Here is a 25,567-nt window from a genome sequence, read left to right on the forward strand (position 1 = left end):
CGCCGCCCGCCCTGCAACGCGCTGGTGGCGCGAGTCAAACACGAGATGATTCTCCCTCCCCAGGATGGAATCGGGTCACATCAAGTGAATAATTACATCGAATTGCGTTGTGTGCAGTCATTGATTGGGTTACAATGGAACACCCGGTTTAATCACAACTTCAGATTACGCAAGTCTACGTGTGTGTGTCACAGAATACTGTGTATGGGGCGTCTGCTAGTCTATTGGACTCCAGGTCATTTATCAATGGGGGTTGTCAGCCTATAGATCTCTTCTAGGGCTCAATGTCCAACTATGCGTGTCTGGACGAGCCTATTGGTCACCGAGTCTCTCCATGCAAGATTATGGGTCTCTGTCGGAGGCTATGGATATCTGTCTCGATATAACACTATGCAGGGTGTCTTAGTCATTAGCCGACAGGACGAGACCAACTCGCGACACTTGAGAAATCGATTTGATTACAGGCAGCGGGCCAATCCCGGATAGGAACCCAGGAACCTCGGCGGCGCTGGCTCCGCGTTCGGATCGTCGAGCCACCTCGGGTCCTTGGGGCGCTCTTCTCCGTGACGGCGCGAGCCGCCGCTGAGTCGCATCTCGAGCACGGCTCGAGGGGGGGGGGGGGTCCATGGCTCGGAGCCGGCTCAAGCAAAGTGCATTGCTTCGAGCTGGCACGCTTGAATCCGAGCCACGACTTGGAACACGGGCCGATTAAATCTGCAGCGATGTACCCCAGTAACTGGCGGTTTGGGGGTGCATTTAAAAAAAAGTTCAGAGCCCCATAGCCCCCCCCCCCCATCGCTGGAAAGTTAAACCCCCCTCCGACACAGACAAGGGGGGGGCGGGTTTGTGGAGGACACACGGAGACAGACACGAGAGGGATGGAGACACGGGGCCCGGTGAAGACCGAGCAGCGAGATTGTTCAGGCTCAGAGTAAACTTTATTCTCTCCCAATCACCACAAGCGCAGCAGCAAGCTCGTCACGCACAGCAGCAGGAGATTGTTATCAGACCGACGCAGGCACCCTTGGGTTCATTAGGCGGCTGGCACGCTCATAAATAAATATTCTGGATGTATAATTCACGCACTCAAAACAAAGCGGCGCGCACAGCAACACGCGGCACGCACCAGCAACACGCGGCGCGCACCAGCAACTCACCTGGGGGTGAACGCCGCCCGCCTACATTGGGGGCTTCGCAGTCACTCGCACGCTTTAAAAGGGGTAGGGGGTTCGCCAAGATTTTATTTTAGCGAACACCAAAATAATCCCTGCGAAGTGTACTTGTATGTATTAAAAAAAAAAAGTTGGACTACAACTCGCGCACGCACCCACGAGTCGCCAGACTCCGTGGTGCCTCGACGGACTTGGCTGAGCGAGCGCCGATGAAGGCCGACACGGCGCAGAGGGAGAGACACGCGCACCACCACCACCACCAGTGCCGGATCATCTCAATAGCACGAGTAGCGACAAAGGCTACGGGCCCCGCACTAAATGCTTTCAAGCTATCGATTCCGGTTCAGTGAGTCTGCACTTTCTTTATTACTATAGTACTATACTGCCTACAATTTTTACGAACGACTGGGTGTTTAAGGTTAGCGATTTGTCGTATTATCTGGCTGTACAGCAAATGAAAAAATACTTTACTGTGCAAGTTAAACATTTGTGTTTTAATATGCGCGCGTTTTTTAAATTTAGGGGCCCCTTTATAACATTATGCTACACAGGCCCCGCAGTAGCTTCGTCCGACACTGAACACCACCACCCCCCCCCAACAGCGCAAGGCGCACGATGGCGGTGCCCCCCAACCAAGACGCGAGCCCCTCAGCTCCCCACCGAGGCTCCCCCACCCCCCCCCAGCAGCTGTCCGCCCTAACCCCCCCCCCCCCCCCCCCCCCCCCCCCAGGTCACGGTGAAGGGAGAGGAGGGTTTTTCCATACTCGCGGAACCCCATAACCGGGATCTCGCGGCCTCTGATCGGTGTCCCGCGCTCGCGTTGCTCCCCCCCGGGGGTGGCCGCAGCTGCACCTGGGGGGTGCAGGCGACCCCCAAGCGGCCTGGGTGAAGGGGTGGGGGGGGTCAAGAGACAGGGTTACAACAAGGTTGGCAGAGAGAGGGGGGGGTTAGGGGGTGCAGGGTTCGAGGCAGGGGTTCAGGCGACGGCTGTGTAGAGACGGCAGATGCACACGTGTCACTACCCCCCACCCCGTACCGCGTGTCCACTGCAGAGGCACACGTGTCACTACCCCCCCACCACCCCGTACCGCGTGTCCACGTGCAGTGAGCACGTGTCCACGTGCAGTGGCGCGCGTGTGATCAGCATCACAAAAGCCCCGCGCGCGTCTCCGTGCAAGTCCCCGACCAGACGCCGTCTCCGCCTGGAGAGACGCCGCCAGACGTCCCGGGGTGGGTTCAGAAGGGCCGTCTCCCTCTCTCCACCCTCCCCCATGATGATGAGAATTCAATTGTGAAAAATCCGTTTCGTATCCAAGCTTTACACGTTATAGCCGACCTGTCCCGGCAGTGGGCGGGGCCACGAGGAGTGTCGTCGCGAGCCGCGTTACGCCAAGCGTGACTCGTACACGCTGCTGGTGGTGGTGTGGGTCGGGGAGCGGTTTCTGACTTTCGGCAGAGACGATGTGGGGGCGGCCATAAAAGGTGGTGCCCCAAGCAAGTCGACAAACGTGGCCTTCCGAGGCAGTACTACAGGAATCCTGAGGGAGTGAGGAGGGGGGGGGGGTCACCTGAGGGAGCGAGGGGGGGCTCTCACCTGAGCGCTCTGCAGCCAAGGCGGAGCGAGACCCGGGTAGGAGAGCCCCGGCAAGGGGGGGTCCCGTGAAAGGACGAGTTCAGGTCCGTGGCAAACAGCTGGAAGGGGGGGAACGCTCCCCATGCGTCCCTGGAGGCGGGGATCAGCGTGGGGCCCAGCAGCTCCTCTGGGGGGGGGGGGGGGGCGCATAAGATGGGAGTCGGGGTCAGGGGGAGCAGGATGGGAGTTGGGGGGGGGGGGGATCAGCAGAGGCTTCACGCAGGGCTATTGAGACCAGGGGAGGGGGCGCGTTAAATAAAACAGAACGGGGGCAGGTTAGCACCGCCAACCCAGGAGGTCAAAGTGTACCGGAATACAACGCCTACAATAGCTCTCGCGATGGCTGTGGCTACTCATTTAAACGGCGATGCCCCCGTGTAGCCTTAAAACACGGCCTATTGGGACAAGGGCTCAGAGAGCGCCCATTAAGGCAGACAGGTCGGCACGGCGTACGATGGGGGGAGGGGGGGAAGATGCCACGCCACCCTTGTCTTTTCCCGGTGCCGGTGGTTACACACCACACCAGGTACCCGTTTAACCGGGCAGAGTTGACCTCGGAGAGAGGCCCAGGACCAGTTCAGATAGTCGTCACCGGTCGTTAGTCAGCAGGCCTCCAACTCGGGTACCGGGTTTGTAGCGCAGTGCGCCAAACCAGCAATAACACACAGGGGGTGCCAAGATGCTCAAGCACCTATTGCAAGACATCAAGTGTGCATCGTCTGCACGTGCTTGTGGAAGAACATGCAAACAGAAGTGTGCTCTGATAATGCTCCACTTTGAAGACAGCGCACGCGCACTGCACGTGTCACCTATTGCCTGCCATTCTCCAGTGACCCGGCAACCACTTCAGTGAGAAACCAAACTGTGGTGGGGCACTAAAAATACTGAACGCAACTTGTTTTAGTTAACCAGGTAAGGCCCATTGAGCTATATATATAGCACTTTTTTAAGACCTGGTCAAAAGATAGCAAAAAAATAGTGGCTCATCACGGGGACATTTAAAGGAGACCAATAATCTATAAAACGCACGTTTCTAAAATGTGGAGGGAAAAACCGAAGAACCCAGGAGGAAACTCCACGCGACCACGGGGACAGTGAACATGCAAACTCCAATTATACAGCAGGCATGCGGGTTGGGGATCGAACCCAGGATCTTCTGTATACCAGGCGAGGTAGTTAATATCCGGCCACCGTGGTTCCCTGGGTAGAGGGGATGTGTGCTCTGGTGAGGTGGTGGGGGGGTTACGTGGGTCCCGCGTGAGGAATTGGGGTCCCAGCTGGATCGGCAGACGGAGCGCGAGAGGCCCTGGCGGGCTCAGCCGCTGCCTCGAGGTGCGCGTGTTCGCCTTGGCGAACTCCAGCCGCAGCGTGTGCTGGCTCTCTGGGTCAAAGCGCATGCCCTGGGGGGGGGGGGGTAGTTGGGGTCAAGCCTGAGGTCAAGGGCATATTACTCAGGAGAGTAAAATGAGAAAATGACCTTTTCGATCGTGTTTTTGTATTGCGAGTTGTAGCGTTCTGAACCGCCCCTACTGGACACGTGACAAAGAGCTTTATAGCTCATCAGATTCCTCCTGCAGTATAAATATTCTGACCCCGCCCAACACTACCACCGATGCGCACGAACCCCCCCACCCGCCTCCCACAACCACCACCCAAGCCTCCGGGGGGGGGGCGGCTCTGCAAGGGGGGGGGGGCGGCTCTGCAAGGGGGGGGGCGGCTCTGCAAGGGGGGGGCGGCTCTGCAAGGGGGGGGCGGCTCTGCAAGGGGGGGGGGCGGCTCTGCAAGGGGGGGGGCGGCTCTGCAAGGGGGGGGGGCGGCTCTGCAAGGGGGGGCGCTCTGCAAGGGGGGGCGCTCTGCAAGGGGGGGCGCTCTGCAAGGGGGGGCGCTCTGCAAGGGGGGGCGCTCTGCAAGGGGGGGCGCTCTGCAAGGGGGGGCGCTCTGCAAGGGGGGGGCGCTCTGCAAGGGGGGGCGCTCTGCAAGGGGGGGCGCTCTGCAAGGGGGGGGCGCTCTGCAAGGGGGGGCGCTCTGCAAGGGGGGGCGCTCTGCGGTCTTATGTCGACGGGAAGAGGCCTAATTAGGAAGGGGGTGGGGTCCACAGCGGTTGCACTTCCCTCTATGGTCAAGGTACTAATAGAAGCGTAGACTCGCACTGCTACACGTGCAGCAGGCAGCAGCAGCAGTAGGCGACTAATGTCTGTGGGCACGTGCCATCAGGAGACATCACTGGACAGCCGTGAAAACGCGACTTTGCACTTCAAAAGAGTCTCAAGGTAGATTTTTTTTTTTTTAAATCGACAACTCTTATTTGCCAAGATGAGTTTCGGAGGATTGCTTGGGAGACGACTCCGCAGTGGATTGATGACGATTATGATGGCGGCGAGGGATTTTGATAAGGGGGGGGGGGGGGGAGGCAGGTTGGGGTTTTGGTGGACGACGAACGGACGAGTGATTGCGGGATGGATAAAGCGATGGCGGGACGACTGCGCTGGGGCACGTGGAGCGATGGCGATGTACTGTACGTTGCACTTCTTTCCCACCGTACGTAGCCAACCGTGCCGATCGGAGGTGGCAGCCACTCACGTGCAACTCGACCATGGCGGCCTCCGCGTTCTCTCGGTTGTCGAATATCACAAAACCCACGGGCTGCGGAATGCGCACACCACCACCAGCCACCTCCATCATTAACCGCCAACCACCACCGCCAACACCATCAACCACCACCATCATCATGCAAAATATAGCCTTACACAGACTGTTGGGGCACGAGCTGTTAGCGAGCACCTATTAAGGCCGGGACGGCACATGAAGGGTGTGGGTGGCCAGCACCACGCCCGGTCGCGTTTGTCTCCCCAGTGGCGAGGGTTTTACACACCGCACCAGGCACTCATTTGAGGCCGAGTCGACCCAGGGGAGGCCCAGGATCGGTTCAGATATTCGTCACCACTGGGTGTTGCAGGCCGTGAGCGGGAATAGAACTCGGGTGGTCACAATCAATAGCACACAACCACCACAACCACCACAACCACCACAACCACCACAACCACCACAACCACCACAACCACCACAACCACCACAACCACCACAACCACCACAACCACCACAACGCATCACAAAACCAAGTCCCACGGGTCCCCCTCAGCCCGTCGGGGTCGAGCACCGTCACCGAGCTCCTGTGAATGTCGCCACCGCGGGAGGAGTCGGGGTGGTGGGTGGCCAGCCGCCTTCGTCTCCCCAGCGCCGATGCTTACAGAGAACACCAATAAAGGGATCGCAGTGCTCATTTCATTTAAGGCCGAGTCCACCTAGGGGAGGAAGGGACCCAACCCAGCAGCCGATTCAGAGCTCGTCTCGACACCGATGACAGCCGTGGCCGCGGAACAGAAACGAGGGGGGTGTGGGGGGGGTCAACTTGACAATGACCCCCCCCACACATCCCTCCCTACCCCGGCACATCTCCGGTCCAGCGCAGGTGACCTCACCTGCTTGGTTGTGGGCTTCATGAGGGACCCCTCGTATCCCTGGCAACGGGGGGGGGGGGGGGGGGGGAGACAGACGGGGTCATGTGGGACGCCGGCAAGCGACCCCCTTGTTCACTCACTAAAGCTAAAGATCCCCCGTAAAACCTCTAACATACTGTTGGGGCAAGTGTTGTTCGCGAGTCGCATCTATGAAAGCCGGCACGGAACACAAGGGGGTGGGGGGGGGCTATCGGTAACCACGCACCGGCCGCCTTTGTCTCCCCAATGGCGGTGTATACACCGCACTCGGTACTTCATTTACGGCCGAGTCGAGATAGGGTGAGAGGTGCAGGTCGACTCGACCTTGACAAATGGGCGGGGGCGGGAGTCTAACTGGGATAGCGCTGGGTTCGTAGGGCAGCGCGCCGCTAACCACTGCGCCACCGCTCCCCATCCGCCGCGTCCCCCCTCCCCTCCTCCCACGGAGCGCACCTCACCGCCACCGCACCCTCACCACCACCACCTCACCTTGAAGGGTCTGAAGAGCAGGTAGAGTTCGCGAGGGTGCGTGTCCATGGGGAGACCGCTCACGAACAGGGTTCGAACCTGCGTGGGGTCAGGCGCGAGCGGCGTTATAGGGAAACACACCGAGACAAAGATGCTCTGTGTATATATATATACACACACCTTTAAATTCAGAATATGAAGTTACACCGGGAGGAATCTGAGCTACAAAGCTCTTTTTCCACCGATGTCGAGTAGGGGCGGGTCAGAACGGTTTAACACCACAAACGCAGTTCACATTACGATGATCATCGCTTGTGTAGTGATCGAAACGTCGGAGTTCAGTTATTTTTTTAAATTTGAACCTACGCGACTTTACCGAAAGACCCAAAGAATCTGAATTCCTGCAGTCACGAAAGCTTTAAGTCAACATTGCATCGCTAAATCTAAAAAAATAACATTTACAAATCACATTTGCAAATGTGAGCTGTATCCAGTACTAATCTTCTGCTACAGAATTTTATTTTTGAAGGAAGATTTATGGTGTTAAGGGAGGAAACACGGTTGTTCAAAAACTCTGGCGCTGCAAAGGCTTCGTCACCCTATTCCAAGTCTTCTTCTTGGGGCATTGCTCCGAGCGAGCCCCCGAGGAGGCCGCTGGGGCACGCGACGAGTGGCTGGCCAGCAGCACCACGCAGAGCCGCCAGTGGCGATGTTCACACACATACACCTGTACCCCCACACACACACACCTATACCCACACACCTGCACCTGTATCCACACACACACGCACGCACCTGTACCCGCGTCCACAATAACCGCCATTCGCCACCAAGTGGCGGTGACGTCACCACGACGCTTGTGCCAGGCAATGTTCACCTTGAGGCCACGTGAAGTGTCGAACGCCCGCTGGCAGGAGGTCACGGGGCAGACCCAAGTGCCACGGGTCGACTGACCGAGATGACTGGCTGATGCACTACCTGTGCCCCCTACTGTACCAACTTGCTGTGCTTTAGCCACCCGGCGCTCCGCTCGTTGTTGTGAGCGTCGCTCCTCCGCCCTCCGTTGTTGTTGGAGGGCGACTGCCTTCAACTGCCCAGTAGCGTCCTTCACGAGCCTCCTCCACAGAGGCCGATCTTGACACCGCTGGTACCAGTCATCGGCAAGTCCACTCAGCTCCACATCACTCCATCTCTTCTCTAGCCCGTGCCGCGCCCGTTTAGCCCCCTCGATCCGGCCGAACAAAAGCTGTTTAGGCATGCGGTGGCTGGGCATGCGGGCTACATGACCCAGCCAACGCAGCCTTGCCTGCCGGAGGAGCTCACCAATGGGACTTTGCCCAGATCTTTCAAGGATTTGTGAGCTCCTCACACAATCCAGCCTGGTTAAACCCAGGATGGATCGTAGGCAGGCCAGCCTAAATGTTTCCCACCGGCGAAGATGGTTGGAAATATTTAGGCACACACCCACACATACACCTGTACCCACACACACACACCTGTACCTGCGTCTGCACACACGCACCTTTACACACACACACACACCTGTACCTGCACACACGCACTCGCCTGTCCTTCGTCTTTGGAGAGGCCATCAAATGCCCCATCGCTTTTCAAGTTCATATCGCCCCGCCGAGCCAGCGGCTGCAGCAGCCGGCAAGCAGCGCCAGGTGGTGCAACAGCGGCAGCAGGCGGCAAGCCCACAGGTGCAAGGTTCCAGTGCAACTTTGCTCAACACTCTCGTATCTGGGGTCGCGTCTCCTCCTCCGTGCCCCAAGTGCCGTGCTCCCGTGCCCACCCACCCCGTGCCCCCCCTTGTGCCCACGTGCTCAGTGCCCCCCAGGAGGAGTGACCACCCCGTGACCTCGGCGCGCGCCGCGGACCCCTCGCAGTGCGACTGCGACTGGAGCAGGCGGCACGCGCGAGTCGCGTTTATAGCGGGTGGGTCACGTGATGCAATCACCCCCCCCCCACCCCGACATTCCCATCCCTCCCTTTCCCCTTGTCCCGATTCTCCCTTCCCCTCCATCCCCCTCCCCCCAATCCCTCGTTACGCAATCGCATGTCACACACAAAGACACCCCAAATAGCCTCAGCAGACTGTTGGGGCAAGTGCTGTTAGCGAGCGCCTATGAAGGCCGGCACGGCACACGAGGGGGTGGGTGTCCAGGACCACGCCCGACCGCCTTTGTCTCCCCCAGTGGCGATGTTTACACATCACACCAGGTACCCATTTGATGCGGAGACACACCTACACACACCTACACACACACACCTACACACACACACCTACACACCTACACACACACCTACACACCTACACACACACACCTACACACACCAGGCAAGCTCACCCTCATCACTCGAGATACATCGACCCGTGCTGTGACGTCATTAATTGTGCACCCTCCGCGTGCAGGATTCACGAGGGACACGTGACCCTGGCACGTGCCGACGAGAACAAAGGACGACGACGATTCGCGCTCCACCGTCACCCGCTCCACGAATGAGCTCGGCTCATAATGTATTGTAATTATGGCGTAATTGAGATGCGGGGAGCGGAGAAAACCACTTAATTGTACTGCATTGTCCAATTGATGAGAGGCACTACCCCCGTTTCTCCACAATGTCGTATCTTACAATGCGGTAGGTGTGTGCGTGAGCAGGTTTGTGGGGAGCGTTGGTATAGTGGTGAGCGCACTCCGCTACGAACCCCGGCGAATAAAGTTCCATGGTGGTTACCGGCTGCCGAAACGAGTGCTCGATGACCAACCCTAATCATGATAGCAAATACGAATATAGAGTACAGCACATATATAATTTGTTGAAAAATCATTGATATACACATTTATATACATATTAACTAAATAATAAAAGACGCTTCAAGGTAGTTTTTTTCCCACAATGAAAAATGTAACGTTGATGACAATAAAAAAGTGATTGTTGATTAAAATAAAATAAAACTGCTAGCAGAGGATGGTTTCGATCCATCGACCTCTGGGTTATGGGCCCAGCACGCTTCCGCTGCGCCACTCTGCTTGGCGAGAAATACCGCCGCACAAGTGCTATATGTTACTGACCACATTATCACAAATCGAATGACTTCACGGTATTCTCTTGAAAGCACTCAGAATAGGAATTATCTTCACAGTCGGTAAATAAATCGTTACACCGTGGGACAGTGAAATATGTCAACGGCTTGTGTGGTGAAGTGAACCCTTCAACAAACAGTGATTGATCGTGCTGACTATCTTAATGCCGCGTGAATGATCATTGTGTAGCGAGTGTAACTTGTTTTGCTCCATTTTCATTAACTAAATTAACTTTATTTTAACTTAACTCCCTTTGTCGGTAGTGGCGTCACCGCCCAGCCCAATTTGGCGGGAATCCGTTTGAAATTCGTCACGACCGATTCTCGATTCATAATCTTCAAACAATAAATTAGCGATTCGATTCCATCATATGATTATTCGTTTTATGTCATTTATAGTCTGCACGTCGTGTTTGTGCGGATAAAAACAAAAACTACTGAATGTACCTCATACATTTTCTAATTGCATTGATATATGAATTGTACACGCGCGGTTGGGTGCATAGGTGAGGTATGGAATCGATTCTCTTTATTCGACACTGAATTGATTCGCGTTGAATTTGTTCAAACCCGAGAGTGGCGTGGAGAGCTGGGCCCGGCGTTAAAGACCTCAACCGAGATTATATATTAAAGACCTCAACTCTTGGGGAAATAAACTGGAAGCGATGTCGGGTGAGTGACTTCTCCCTTCGTTCGCCTCGTCTGAGGAGATTTTAAATGCTCGAAAGATGTAATTTGATTACGGCGCCCTTGGGACAAGGCCTTCATCCAGCAGTGGACTGACTGGCCGATGATGATGATGGCTTTAGTGTGAACCTACAATCGGCAACAACAACAACAGCCGCCGACAAGTGGCGATGAGGTTCCCACGGCGCCTGTGCCAGGCTAGGTGCACTTTGAGGCCAAGTGTCGACCTTTTGTGCCAACTTTGCTGCGTTTTATCCTCCCGGCGCTCCGCTCGTTGTTGTGAGCGTCGCTCCTCCGCCCTCCGTTGTTGTTGGAGGGCGACTGCCTCCAACTTCCCAGTAGCCTCACAGTGCACCTAGCCTGGCACTGCCCAGTAGCGTCCATCACGAGCCTCCTCCACAGAGGTCGATCTTGACACCGCTGGTACCGGTCAACAGCAAGTCCACTCAGCTCCACGTCCTCCTGTAACCACATCGCTCCATCTCTTGTCCAGGCCATACCCGTCTAGCCCCCTCGATCCGGCCAGACAGACTCGACAGCACCTCACAGCATCCCTCCTCACAGCTCACAACTCATCGCGTTTCATGTTGATGATGTCTCTAACTTGCTTATGTTCTCTTATCCACGTGTTGAACACCTGAGAGTTGTAATAGCTTGGAGAGGAGTCCTTCATCCAGCAGTGGCTGCCGATGAAAATGATGGCCTCAATGTGGATCCGCAGTCAACTCGGAGTTCGCACATCGGGTTCATTCCGCCAAATTTGTTCAATTAAATTCGGCTCGTTTGTTTCGCGGAGCCGTGTTGACACTGCTGCTGTTGTGACCGAGACTGCTGTGTGATGAGTGCCTGCAGGTGACGCTGTGCCCCCCTGTGGTGGTCTCTATGTCGGTGTTCTTCACTGGTTTTTAGAGGGGGGGCCACGTTCTCCGATAAGACAATCCGTGTGAGGGCCGCCACACACTTGAAACCATTGGGGTTTGACAGCACGGTAGTGGTGGGGGGTGTTTTTCGAGGGCCGCACTAAAGGCCACCAGGGACCGCCAGTGGCCCGCGGGCCTTGCAATGAGGAACCCTGCCCTGTGCTGTGCTACTGTGAGATGGTTTTGCTTGCAGGTGAAGCTGTGATGTTGGAACTGGTCTACGCTGTTGGGTGCTGTGCTGCTGTTCGTTGTTGTTTTTGCCCGCAGGTGGAGGCTTTGATGATAGTGATCGTCTGTGCTGGCCATTATGTTTGGTTGCTGTTTGAGTTGTTCGGTGCAACTTTCTCGAATTGCCGTCTCACTTCCAATGTCGCCTTGCAGGAGAGGCCGTGTCGGCAGTGGTGTTGGTGGAGAGCGTGGAGGACCTGGAGCTGCTGGTGAGGACCAAGGTGGACGCGCTGAGGCTGGCGCTGCAGATCCGAGATGTGGACGGTGAAGAAATACACAATCGCAGCTCGCCTCCTCGCAACACACCACCTCCTCACAACTCACCTCTCAGCTCCCACCTCAGCTCCCACCTCACCTCTCAGCTCCCACCTCAGCTCACGTCTCTGCACCAAATGTCTCTTTACAGCTCTTCCTCAAACCTTGCAGCACGCCACACAACTGCTTACACCTCACTGCTCATTTGACCTCCTCACAGCTCATTGCTGCTCCTCACACTTGTTTACACCTTACAGGTCCTTACCTTCCCACAGCTCCTTACACTTCAGCTCCTCACGCCTCCACCTCAAGGAGTTCTTCGCAGCTCCGTTCACCTCCTCGCAGCTCTGTACACCTTACACAGCTCCTTACACCTCCCAGCTTTTCAACACGTCATCACAGCGTTCCTCGTTGTGTGCCCACAGCGGATGACGAGTGGCTAGTGCGCATGCTACACAGCGTGGAGTCCGAGCTGCAGGAAGCTGAGGCACTTGTGCAGGAGATGCAGCAGCTTCAGAAGCAGCGAAACCAGGTTGCGCTCGAAGTGCAGGTGAGAGCTCTTGTTGCTGGCCCTCTAGTATTCACGAACAGCACTTGCTGTGTGGCTGTACAGGAGACCTTCATGTGTAGGGCAGCGGTAGTGCAGTGGTTGGCACACTCCGCTACGAACCCAGTGACCCGAGTTCGATTCTTGTTTACGGCCAACATCGGTCCTCACAACCTCCCCTTGGTCGACTTGGCCTTAACATCTTGCCGTGGTGATGAGATGTTAACTACCTCGCCTGGTGTACAGGAGGTTTTGGGTTCGATCCCAACCCTGACGCCTGCTGCATATTTGGAGTTTGCGTGTTCTCCCCATGGTCGCGTCCTCCGGTTTTTCCCTCCACATTTTTGAAACATGCGTTTAGAGTATTTGACTTCTATACATGTCCACATGATAAGCCACATTGTTGAGCTATTATTTGTGGCCAGGTTGCTTCTGAAACAGAGCTATATAGCTCATTGGGCTTTACTTGGTGAAATAAAAATAGTACTATAGTAAATAGACTCGGCTTTAAATGAGTACCTGCCGCGGTGTGTAAAGACTAGCATTGCGCTATGTTGGCCTTCAAAGCTGCTCGCTTACAACACTTTCCGCAACGTTTTGCTACAACTATAGGGGGGGGGTCTTTGTGTGCATGTGTGTGTGTGGTCACAAGGCGGTGATGGCGCAAATCACCAGGAATAACGAATCGCTGCAGCACATGCTTGAGAACTTGCCAAGGCACCTGCCCGGGAAGCAGCCTCCGCTAGTGGCCAGGTGAGGGAGACACCTGCGTGAGGGTTAGCTCTGTACACGTGGGAGACGCATGACCCTTTGCCTACACTTGTGTATGCAAGTATGTATGTGCCTTGCTGATCTCGTCAAGGAGCATAAACCATCACGCAAACTCCGGTCATCATCGCAACAGCTTTTGGCTAACTATCGAACAAAGACGGTTATTGCATGACGCACTTTCAGATGTGCTTCTGCGGCCGTCTGGAACGTTCTTGCAATATTAGGAAGCCACTGGAGCTATGCACTTTGAATCTAGATTTTAATTATTGTCGTTATAACTGCTTTATGTATTTAGTTTGTTGTCCTTCACCCGCACCTCCGATTGAGCACGGTTGGCTACGTACAGTGCGAAAGAAGTTCAGCATACACATCCAGACAGCCCTTTGTCAATCCATTGCTATTTGAGGGCCTCCCCGTGTCGTGTCGGTCGTGGTGATTGTTTGACCATACTTCAACCACGCTGGTCAGTGCTCTTCTGTCACCGCAAGCGTCACTCACATTGTTTACATTTCTCATGGATCGGAGAACGTAAGCAAGTTATAGACAGCAGTTCGATGAAAGTTGCTTCGCAAGACTGAGCAGATATAACGAGGCATTCATCCAGCAGTGAAAAGATAATCATGGCGGATGATGATGATGACATTTTGATTTGGGGACACACCAAACAGTGAGTGGCTTGCATCATCCATTCAGTGACACTCTGATTTCTGAAAGCCACTAACGCACGTTTTACCTCGCCGTGACTCATGGCACTATCAGCATGCAGGCCAGTGGTGATCTCCATGTTGCTGGGGCCCAAGGGGGACCCCAAGCGGGGGTCCAGGCGACCGCTGTGGCCCCGTTGCAACCCGCACAGCCTCCCAAGAAGGAGCGACCGGCGCCCCCCCCGATCCCCGCAATCGGCATCCTCACTGTGAGCGAGTTCGAGGCAGTGCCAGCGTGAGTTTCCCCACCTCCCCCTCACCCCTGCCCAGGTTCCTCTGGATCCCTCGGGGTCCCCAGGAACCTCGCAGGCAGCCCTAGACTGCGAATCCTTGCGGGGCCCCCCTGCGTGAGAGTGCAACTGTTGTCTGACATTATCGAGAAGTAGCTGGTCGCATAAAAAGTATTGACACGACTGCGTACAAGAAGAGTGCCATTCAAAACAAATTACTGTTGTCGATGTGAATGAAGAGCGCACGGTCGTCTTGGTCCGTTAACCGCCAACACCTGGGTCTTACCCGTGTGCTACAAGCAAGCCTTCAACACTTCACGTGACCTCAAAGCGCACCCAGCCTGGCACAAGGGTCGTGCTGATGTGTCACCATCACTTCGTGTCGCACAGCGGCTGTAGTTGTGTGTAGACATTCGTGTGTGTGGTTTTTATCCTCGCCTGTAGTAATAAGATTAGGAGCAATGCCAATGTCTGAGGTCTGTTAGCCACAAGAAGGCTTCAGGAGAGAGTTTGTGAAGTTTTTCTATTCCTCTTCCGCATACTCTTGTGGTTTACTACAGTGCGTGTGGTACGACTGTGGTACGACTGGAGTAACAGCCACCTGTGTATTTGTTGTCTATCTGTGCGTGTGCTATGTTTGTGCAGTGGCAAATGACAGCTGTTGTTTGCTCATCATTTATTCCTCGATCTCTTGCATCACACGAGAATGGAACGAGTCCCGAAGCACCGGCGTTATTCAGAAGCAGGATTGAACGAATCACTGCACATGGGTAAAAGCAATCGTGAACTGAGGCCCTTTATTGTTAGTGATGACTCGGTCTCGGGCTTTGCTCTGGTTCAACTGAGCCGGTTCAAATCATGCGTTTATCTTGACTGCTCCGTGCATGATCTCAGCCACGATCGGGATTTCCATGAGCGGAGTGAGCCCAAGCCGTGGCTGAGCGCGAGCGTTGGAGATCAAACCAGAGACGAGCCACGGCCAAGAACACGGCCCCTTTAGAATCACGGCAGGTTAATTCGAGGTGACGAATTGCATTGTATACACTGGATAAACAACACACAGAACAACAACAACGCATGCATAAGAACGTCGTCGTGTGTGCCGCAGGTACCTGAAGGGCCGCATGGCGTACGAGCAGGTGAACGGCACCGTGCACGAGATAAACTGCGCGCTCGCCTCCAAGTACACGCTGCTGCGGCAGCCGAAGCGCTCGCTTGGGGAGGCTGCCGTCAAGCGGCATCGTGTCTACCGCGAGCAGGAGACCCCGCACACCAAAGGTGGCTTGGCCAGCGTACCCATACCCCTCCCCCCACCTCCACACCCCCCCCCCCCCCCACGGCTGCTCTTCACCGCCGGCCTACTGGCGCCACGCATAACCAGAAAGGCGGTAGCTCGGGGAGTACATTTTCAAACGGATTGGGGCACCAGCACACGCTATCCAACTACATTTTTCGAAGGTCGCTTCATCTGCAATGTCCACTTTGAGGCAGGTTAATGCCCCTGCATCTTCATAGTTAATGCCCCCCGCGTCTTCATGGTTAATGCCCCCGCGAGTATGAACGTGGGCGACCGCGGGGCACGAACTGCGAGCAAATGCAACGAGTGGCACGAGCGCCGCTGATTGGTGACGCCGCGCCCAATCATCAAGTCGCGTGTTCTCTTTGCCAGAAACGCTTGCTCCACACTTATATTTGGCTGCTATAAATTTCCACAAGATAAGCCACTTGATTGAGCTATCATTCGTGATAGCCACGTCGCTTGTAACAAATAGCTATAATAAACGTTTGTTGGGTTAGATCGCGTTATTTATAAATGTGTCGTAACCCTCCACCACCCGACACGGCCAATCAGCAAAAAAAGTGTCACGTTGACAAAAGTGACAAATAGTTCACTACTTTAGCCCACTGGTGTGTTGAAGAGTGAATCCACAACATTTCCAATTTTTGAGTACGACGTTTCGCTGGTAATTACATCCAGCATCATCGGGCAATTCGCCAGAATAATATTGGTCGCGAAAGCCTACGTGTTAATTCTAGATTTGAACTTGATGCAGTAATTTTAGCTGTGACGGTCCCACCTGATGACGGAGACTTGTGTTGCCTCCGAAACGTCGTGATTTATTATTTTATTTCTATTATTACTTCTATTAATTTTATAAAAATTTTTAACCTACGTGACTTTACCGAAAAAGCCTAAGAGTACCTACGTGTTAAGTTTAGTTTTTGCTTGACGAATTGTCGGAAAGTTGACGGTAGTGACAACCATGCAACGGTGCCCCCCCCCCCACCAGGCCACAGCTTCTTCGTGGAGGACGACCTGCGCGAGAACTCGAAGCTGCGCGTGGACAAGCGCCTCTTCAACCTGCTGGGCGTGCTGCGCCACTGCCAGCGTCTGCGCGAGGTGCGCGGGGGCGGGCTCACGCGCTACGTGGTGCTCTGAGCACCGCCGGCGCCACCGCCGCTTGTCCCGAACCCCCACACGCTCGCCCCCAAGGTGGTCGGGCCTTTGTCGTGCTGGCGCCGGTGGAGGTTTCGCGATTGCCGAGGTGGCTGCCTTGTGCGAGCTGCCGCTGTGTTCGTGCCTCCTGTGAGATTATTGCTGTCCCTTTGATCGTCCCTCTTATCTGCTGCGTCCTAAAAAAATATATTGTGCGAATAACGTGGTGGTTGGGCGTCCTGATTTATCTTGGCTTAAGCGTCGCACTTGTCCAACACGTCGTTGGAAAAAAAACGAGTGACCATCTTCTCTATTGTTTGAATTCGGGCGTCCTTCCAAACCTCCACATACAATTCACAACAGGGAGAGGTTAATTAATATGTGCCACCCCCCCCCTCCAATTTTTGGTGTGGCCCAAAATCACAGATTTCGTTTTTTTAAAGATAAGATCTGAAGCCATTTTGAAACCCTGAGAACCTGTGCGGTCCTTTAAAAAAACGAAAACAGCTATTTTTGTTTTTAGATTGTGTTCAATTTTAATCAAGAACATTAAAAAAAACAATATACTTTCGTGCCAAATTTAATCTCTAGCTCTTTATATAAAACATCAAAAATCATGTGTGATCTGTCACTAGATCACAACCGACTACATACACACACGCGTTACATGTCAAGCCAAGGGCAGGACGTCAACACAGCTCGCATCGTTGGTGCCACTACACCTCGCCATTTTCTTCTTTCCTCGTGCTAGTAGAGCCTTCAATTGTTGCACTTCCGAACTCTGCCCTCGCCTTCAAAAGCACCGTCCGTCCGGCTTTGTCTATAGTTGTGAATCGCATTTGAGACGTCCTTTTCGAGGACAGTTTTGACCCGATTTTTTTGCTCAATCTGCATCTCGTCATTCCTCTCAGTGTCCTACCCGAGTGTCTACTCCTGTACGCATTTACAGGACCCTTTGCTCATCCACTGCTGGATGAGGGCATGGGGGTTGTTGTATCGCACTTTGTCAGCGTGGGTTGGTGAAGGCAGGGATCCACAGGGGTGTGCGCATGGAGGTCCAATACAGCAATGGCTGTTCCACTGCCCTCTGCTGACGACAAAGCCCGCATCTATATCTATAAAAGGGACATTTGTGAATGTGTGTTCGAAATGTTGAGCATACTTCCCGACATGCATCAAACTTGAAATTTGGCATGTGGGTAGCTTCTAGACTGTACACAATGCAAAAAGTATGAAAATAGACTTTTGTATTTTGGGGGGCGGGGGGAGGGCGCAATAATGGATATATTTTGCACGGCAAGTGAGTGGTGACGTCACATCCGTGATGTCACCCGCATGCGGCAGCGTCACGCGGCGTACCTGCTGACGTCACATCCCCCCCCACCCTCCACGTAGGCCGTGTATTAATCCAAGACAAGAATCCAAGTCTCGGGCGAAGCCGGGTAGTAAAGCTAGTTTTGTATATAATGTAAGTTTGTGTATTAATAAACTTGAATGTTGGTTTTGTGAAAGTTAGGTCCTTGTGTGTGGTGTGGTGATAATGATGGTGGCGAGGCGAGAACAGTTCAGGCATAATTTTTGTTGATGGTGATACGAGTGATAACCATGAAGTGGAGATCTGTCTGTTGAATATTTGTTTTGCACCTTACGCAGCCAGCAGCCAACTGTGGTGGTGGTGGGATCGGGCGCATTCCCGATGATTTGGACAAATGCAACAGTCGCCCTCGTCTCTAATCTAAATACGAATGTAGCCATCCCCTTCAACTGCAATGAACAAGAAGCCCGACGCCTTTACCGCACGCGGTGCGCCGTCTTCCACTCTGTCCACGCGGTGGCGCCGCGCGCCTGAGCCCAGTCCCCGGGTCACGGCAGCTCCCACATGACTTGTCAAGCCCCAGACCCTTCGCGACCCACCGCAGTCCCGTCTATCCATCATCAGCCACAGTCCAGTCCACTGTTGGGTGAAGGCCTCATCCAAGCTGCAGCCACCCCTCGTGATCAGACGATGTAACCACCCTGCACAGGAGCCGGATTCATCGCTCTCTCCGCATTAGGTGTTCTGTCAAGTTGGATGTGTTTGACAATCATCAGGCGTGTGCAACGTGCAATGACGATCGAGACTGCCTCGCTGAGTATTTTCCAGGTTTGCTGGTAAAGTGGAGTCTGGTAAACGACTTTTCAGCCGAAGGAGCATGTATATTATTTCTGGAAAGACCAGCGTGAAATGAAACCCGAGATTTAATTTACATGAGAACAGATTGCACACACGGATCCATTTCCCCGAAACGTCGTTGAATATTTATTTTCCTTTCATTGCAGTGTTATTGGAAAACATGTTATTGGGTCCTTGTTCGCTCTACCTATGCCCCACGACCGACACAACATCACACTTTTCACGTGTGCTCCAACGGAGAAGACCAACACGTGCTGTGTGGCTCGTCAGAAATGGAGATTGAGGACATTTTATACCGAGGAATAACCCCCATTTCAGGCCGAGTGGACCTAGGGGTGTTCTTGTTGCCGTGTGATGGCCCTCGAGTAACGCGCGCGTGTGTGCACTGCAGTTCTAAAAATGCTGTTAGCGAGCACCTATGGGTGGCTAACACCACGCCCGGCCGCCTTTGCCTTCCGAGTGGCGATGCTTACACAGGTACTGATTTGAGGCTCTTGCCCGAGGGGAGGCCCATGACTGGTTGAGGTAGTCGGCATCGGTGTTGGTCGTGAGCGGGAATCAAACTCGAGTCGCCGGGTTCGTAGTGGAGAGCGCTAACCGCTGCACCACCGCTCCCCACTGCACCGCAGTCCACTATCCACGCACAGAGCAGATGCCCCCTGGCCTGGTGTCACCTGGCATCGCGGTAAGCCGTGTGTGTGTGTGCACAAACACAGGTGCGTTGGCTTATCGTCGTGTGTACACAGGTGTGTTATTCCTGTGCGTCTGTGTTCTACATACTCGGGTGTGCGGCGTGAAATGACAGACGAGCGTTGTCCGGCATCTCCACGTGAAACACCAACGAGGCTTTAGGGGCCATGTAACCCAGCAAGCCATTGTCAACTAAAGGTCTTTTTTCCCTCTTCATCCCAACAGCGTCTGTTTCAAAGTAAACCCTGAACCGGTTTCCACTTCTGCGAGTCTCATCAAATTAAGTGTGATAAACGTATCGGCTGTTCGAGGTGGCCCAAATGATAAATAATGTTCACGCATGTTTTTTTGTTTTACATGGAGTTCACTGACATGTTCAAGCCACTGCTGGATGAGGGCCTTCCCACGCCGCGGTGCGGTTCGTGATTATGTATTTGACCATACTTCACCGCTCTGGTTAGCGGGGCGTGGTGAAGGCGTGGGGCATAGGACGCGAGAAGCATAGCAGTGTGCAGTACAACAATGGAACGCTGTGCACGTGCCCACAACGACGATGTCCAGAACCTGTCCAGGATCAAGCTCCGCTTGGCCTCCTGAGTTGCGACGAGTTTGGGGGGCGCTTTCCGGGTTATTTGGTCATAGGGGCCGTCCATAAATGACGTCACGCACCTGGGGGGGGGGTGTAGACGATGTGTGACGAGGGGGGGGGGGGTGAGAAATGTGACGTCACATCAAAATGCGCAACTTTAAATAAATATAGACAACACGTTCTACTTAATTAAATAGACTTTTTAATAAATGTTTTCTCCTACAACATCAGAGTGCAGCGCCACATTAAATACGCACTACAATGACAATAGTTTAAAGCGATTTGAAGCATGTTTTATTTGGGGGGGGGGGGGGGGGGCAGAGCTTTATGACGTCATATTTGAGGGGGGGTCTGACTTTTTGTGACGATGGGGGGGGGGGGTAAAAAATCTCGTGACGTCATTTATGGACGGCCCCACAGGCTGAGAACCCCCTTCAACCCCCCTCCTTCCCTGCCTACCCCGTAACTCCGTTGCCGAAGAACTCACCCCAATTCACCTTCCCCGTGGACTCCCCACGACCACTTCTTATCGTGTCGCGTGGCTGTCGGCTCCAGGTACAGCTGTGTCACGTGACCCCCCCCCCCCCACGTCTCTCACCTTCCCCAACCCCACGCGCCGCGTGGGTCTCAGGGTCACGTGGCGAGACCCCCCGGCGCGTGAAGAGGGAGAGGCGTGGGAAGGTGACGACTGCTCCGCGTGGGAAACCACTGAGACAATGAGAGTCGCGCCTGCGTTGGGTGCCCTGGGCTCAGACTCATTGCCCACCCACGCTCATTGACTGTTACCTGCTCACAATGCGCTGCCCAACATCAGCAGCAGCAGCAACAGCAGCAAGTATTTGTTTAAAGCACGCGCACTCTGGGCCGGTTTCTACGTTTGGGTCTCATCAATGGCCAGGGTCAACGGCGGCGTGGTGGATTTCCGCAAATATGCCCGACTGTGAGGGCGGGCACAAGCCTGCGTGAGTAGGTTAAACGTTGAGTTTTATAAGAGCACCACCAGCCCCACCCCTCCAATCCCCCACCCAGCCCCACCCTCCCCACCCAGCCCGTCCCCACCCTCCCCACCCAGCCCCTCCCTGCACGACGGACGGACCCAATAATCCCTGTGGGCTGGTGTAACCAGGAGGTTCCTACCAGTACAGTATCATCCAGCTGTGTGTGTAGCAGCAGGACAACTCTGCAGCGCTTCGACCCTCAGGTGTTTCTGCTGATGCTGACGAGACCCAGATTGTTGCCGAGTCAGCGACACGTCCGCGGTCTCTTACTGAAGAGGCCCAGAATGTGAAAACCAGCAAAAATGTGCTTCTAGAGACATGCTGATGGACAATATTGGTCCGGAGAGACCGATAGACCGATGAGCTGAAGCGCACCGCGTTGATCAATGTGCAGGCGGAGGAGCTCTCGAGATTGGGACTCGGGGAGAGGACGAGAGATGAAAGGGGAGAATCGGAGAGACGAGGAAACGCACGGAGAGAGGCTGGGGAAGAGGCAGGGACGTGGGAATGCGTGAGGACACAGGGGAGGGAGAGACACGCGGAGTTGAAAGAGTCAGAGAGACATGAGTGGGGAGAGACAGACACAGACACATCGGGTCGTAAATTAACACGCGCGTGCGTGTGCGTGCGTGTTGAAAACACGCGCTGGGAATGTTAAAGGCTGCTTCTGCTGCTGGGCACTTTACGTCATCATAATTTACGTGTGTGTGTGCCCGTGTGTGTGTGTGTCCGTGTGTGTGTGTGCCCGTGTGTGTGTCCATGTGTGGGAAGCGGTAGTGTAGTGGTTGAGCGCCCTATGCAACGAGCCCTGCGACGCGAGTTCGATTCCCGCGCACGGCCAACACCAGTGACGATTATGTGAACCGGTCCTGGGTCTCCCCTAGGTCTACTCAGCCTCAAATGAGTACCTGGTGGTGATGTGTAAAAACATCGCCACTAGGGAAACAAAGGCGGTCGGACGTGGTGCTGGCCCACCCACCCCCTCGTGTGCCGTTCCGGCCTTCATAGCTGCTCGCTAACAGCACTTTCCCCAACAGTCTGTTAAGGCTACACGGGCTGGCTCTGTATGTTGTGTGCGTGTTAAACTCTTGCGAGTGCGGAGTTGGTTTTTTCCCTCCAGGAACCTCTCTTAAAAACGTCACCCAAGCGACGCGGTCCGCTTCTAAACAAATACAACCCCAAGCCAAGGCGCCCCCCCCCCCTCCTCCAGGAAACGAATCTTGAGGCCAGGTGAACATTTCCGCACGAAACAAATGCAGCCGATTGTCGACATCACAAGAAGAGACGGCAGGAGATTGGGAAGGCATTCGCCAAGTAGCAGGGGAGTGGCCCTGGCTGATCCTAATGATTTTTGTGCGGAGCACAATTCACCGCTGTATGAAAGTGACGACGTTTTAACTCAACGGCCGTGTGTGTGATAGGTGTTGCCGTGTGTGTGATGGGTGTTGCCGTGTGTGTGATGGGTGTTTCCGAGTGTGTGATGGGTGTTTCCGAGTGTGTGTGTGTTTCCGTGTGTGTGTGTGTTGCCGTGTGTGTGATAGGTGTTGCCGTGTGTGTGATGGGTGTTGCCGTGTGTGTGATGGGTGTTGCCGTGTGTGTGATGGGTGTTGCCGTGTGTGTGATGGGTGTTGCCGTGTGTGTGATGGGTGTTGCCGTGTGTGTGATGGGTGTTGCCGTGTGTGTGATGGGTGTTTCCGTGTGTGTGTGTGTTGCCGTGTGTGTGATGGGTGTTGCCGTGTGTGTGATAGGTGTTGCCGTGTGTGTGATGGGTGTTTCCGAGTGTGTGTGTGTGTTTCCGTGTGTGTGTGTAAGACTCTGTGTGGGGGGGGGGCACAGTCAGTGCGCTGCGCTACAAACCTGGCCACCTGAGTTCGATTTCCGGCCACGGCTAGCATAGGTGGCGAATTTTTGTGTTTGAAGCCGGTCACTGGGTCACACCCTAGGTCGACTCAGCCTTCAAATGAGCACTACTGTACTCAGAGTACAGCGTCAACATGAGCATCGTGGTGTGGGGGGGACACGTGGTTGTGGCAACAAGGACGCCGGGCAGGCTGCAGGCCAACAAGTCTCGAGGGCACCACGCGCTTGCTGCTCCAAGAATGTTTGTCCATAATGCGGGTTTGTGTGGTTGTTGTTGTGTGGGTTAGATCGCGTAAATATTTAACATGTTTGCACGTTTTTATCACAAACACGCGTGTGTGTGTGGCTAATGCAGACGTGATGCGTTGTGATGTCTCCTTTTGGCTTTTCAACATTTTAGCGGCTTCATTCTTTCCGGAAAGGGGTAAGGCCAATGCTTTGTTATATTTAATGGCATGTCGAGGTGTGTCCGATTAGCACGGTCGGCTACGTACGGTGCGTAAGAATGCCAACATACAGGACAGACGTGTCCGCCTGTGTGCAGCCTCCACAGGGGATCTGTGTCTTTAATGAGCGTGTTCTTTGTGTACATCTGGCACGCACGTACGTAGCCAACCGCGATAGTCGGATGTTGCCGGGGAAGAACAACACACGAACACACAAAAAGCCGTTTTAAAGAAACGAGTTTGCCGATCTAGATGATGATGATATAAAAGTGCATACCTCCCAGTGCCTTCCGAACATCGAAAGGAGGAACGTTCCAGACGGCCGCAGAAGCGCATCCGAAAACGTCGCGTCGCTCAGTGGGTCCCACTGCAGGCGTGGGTGCTCCTGCCTGGCCATCTCGGGCAGTCAGCCCATCGCACATTAATGAGTCTGGCCCGTAACCTTAGGGGCCGTCCATAAATGACGTCACGCACCTATGGGGGGGAGTCAGATATTTGTGATTATGTGTGACGAGGGGGGGGGGGTTAGATAAATGTGACGTCACATCAAAATGCAAAACTTTAAATAAATATAGACAACACGTTCTACTTAATTAAATATACTTTTTAATAAATGGTTCCTCCTATAACATCAGAGTGCAGCGCCACATTAAATACGCACTACAATGACAATAGCTTAAAGCGATTTGAAGCATGTTTAAAAAACATTTGGGTGGGGGGGCAGAGCTTTGTGACGTCATATTTGAGGGGGGGGGTCTGACTTTTTGTGACGCCGTGTGACGAAGAGGGGGGGGGTCAAAAATCGTCCAAAATCGCGTGACGTCATTTATGGACGGCCCCTTAATCCTGACAGCGGCGAGAGAGCGAGATCGCCCTCCACACTAGGAGTGCACCCACGAAGCGCAGTGCTGTGACTGGCGGCTGTTGTTATTGTTTGTAGTGTGTGCCCGTGTGGTATTCGTGCCGTGTGACTGTGTTGAGTATTCGTGCCGTGTGACTGTGTTGAGTATTCGTGCCGTGTGACTGTGTTGAGTATTCGTGCCGTGTGACTGTGTTGAGTATTCGTGCCGTGTGACTGTGTTGAGTATTCGTGCCGTGTGACTGTGTTGAGTATTCGTGCCGTGTGACTGTGTTGAGTATTCGTGCCGTGTGACTGTGTTGAGTATTCGTGCCGTGTGACTGTGTTGAGTATTCGTGCCGTGTGACTGTGTTGAGTATTCGTGCCGTGTGACTGTGTTGAGTATTCGTGCCGTGTGACTGTGTTGAGTATTCGTGCCGTGTGACTGTGTTGAGTATTCGTGCCGTGTGACTGTGTTGAGTATTCGTGCCGTGTGACTGTGTTGAGTATTCGTGCCGTGTGACTGTGTTGAGTATTCGTGCCGTGTGACTGTGTTGAGTATTCGTGCCGTGTGACTGTGTTGAGTATTCGTGCCGTGTGACTGTGTTGAGTATTCGTGCCGTGTGACTGTGTTGAGTATTCGTGCCGTGTGACTGTGTTGAGTATTCGTGCCGTGTGACTGTGTTGAGTATTCGTGCCGTGTGACTGTGTTGAGTATTCGTGCCGTGTGACTGTGTTGAGTATTCGTGCCGTGTGACTGTGTTGAGTATTCGTGCCGTGTGACTGTGTTGAGTATTCGTGCCGTGTGACTGTGTTGAGTATTCGTGCCGTGTGACTGTGTTGAGTATTCGTGCCGTGTGACTGTGTTGAGTATTCGTGCCGTGTGACTGTGTTGAGTATTCGTGCCGTGTGACTGTGTTGAGTATTCGTGCCGTGTGACTGTGTTGAGTATTCGTGCCGTGTGACTGTGTTGAGTATTCGTGCCGTGTGACTGTGTTGAGTATTCGTGCCGTGTGACTGTGTTGAGTATTCGTGCCGTGTGACTGTGTTGAGTATTCGTGCCGTGTGACTGTGTTGAGTATTCGTGCCGTGTGACTGTGTTGAGTATTCGTGCCGTGTGACTGTGTTGAGTATTCGTGCCGTGTGACTGTGTTGAGTATTCGTGCCGTGTGACTGTGTTGAGTATTCGTGCCGTGTGACTGTGTTGAGTATTCGTGCCGTGTGACTGTGTTGAGTATTCGTGCCGTGTGACTGTGTTGAGTATTCGTGCCGTGTGACTGTGTTGAGTATTCGTGCCGTGTGACTGTGTTGAGTATTCGTGCCGTGTGACTGTGTT

General features: G+C 54.1%; 2 protein-coding genes, 1 long non-coding RNA gene and 1 other non-coding gene across 4 annotated transcripts; 1 reads left to right on the plus strand and 3 right to left on the minus strand.

The window, feature by feature from the left end:
* Positions 1 to 458: 458 nt before the first annotated feature.
* Positions 459 to 8,577, minus strand: LOC144734798 (RNA-binding protein, mRNA-processing factor 2a-like). Its single transcript, XM_078617181.1, has 8 exons — positions 8,319 to 8,577; positions 6,792 to 6,869; positions 6,285 to 6,323; positions 5,386 to 5,448; positions 4,052 to 4,205; positions 2,767 to 2,932; positions 1,874 to 2,053; positions 459 to 582 (listed from the first exon to the last, which is right to left on the minus strand). Exons 1-8 carry the CDS (start codon positions 8,388 to 8,390, stop codon positions 459 to 461), a joined length of 876 nt encoding a protein of 291 aa, XP_078473307.1. The 5' UTR covers positions 8,391 to 8,577.
* Positions 8,578 to 9,734: 1,157 nt separating this feature from the next.
* TRNAM-CAU (transfer RNA methionine (anticodon CAU)) lies at positions 9,735 to 9,806 on the minus strand. The gene has a single exon. It is a non-coding gene; the product is annotated as a tRNA-Met (tRNA).
* A 478-nt stretch (positions 9,807 to 10,284) lies between these two features.
* SKA1 (spindle and kinetochore associated complex subunit 1) lies at positions 10,285 to 18,148 on the plus strand. Its single transcript, XM_078617310.1, has 7 exons — positions 10,285 to 10,530; positions 11,847 to 11,957; positions 12,374 to 12,498; positions 13,148 to 13,248; positions 14,026 to 14,205; positions 15,309 to 15,478; positions 16,492 to 18,148. Exons 1-7 carry the CDS (start codon positions 10,524 to 10,526, stop codon positions 16,638 to 16,640), a joined length of 843 nt encoding a protein of 280 aa, XP_078473436.1. The 5' UTR covers positions 10,285 to 10,523; the 3' UTR covers positions 16,641 to 18,148.
* On the minus strand, positions 17,202 to 24,437 carry LOC144734887 (uncharacterized). The gene is made up of 2 exons (XR_013588559.1): positions 23,671 to 24,437; positions 17,202 to 20,169 (listed from the first exon to the last, which is right to left on the minus strand). It is a non-coding gene; the product is annotated as an uncharacterized LOC144734887 (long non-coding RNA).
* Positions 24,438 to 25,567: the final 1,130 nt, after the last annotated feature.

This window comes from Lampetra planeri, chromosome 53 (assembly GCF_965212315.1).
Source record: "Lampetra planeri chromosome 53, kcLamPlan1.2.h2, whole genome shotgun sequence".
Lineage (NCBI taxonomy): Eukaryota > Metazoa > Chordata > Hyperoartia > Petromyzontiformes > Petromyzontidae > Lampetra > Lampetra planeri.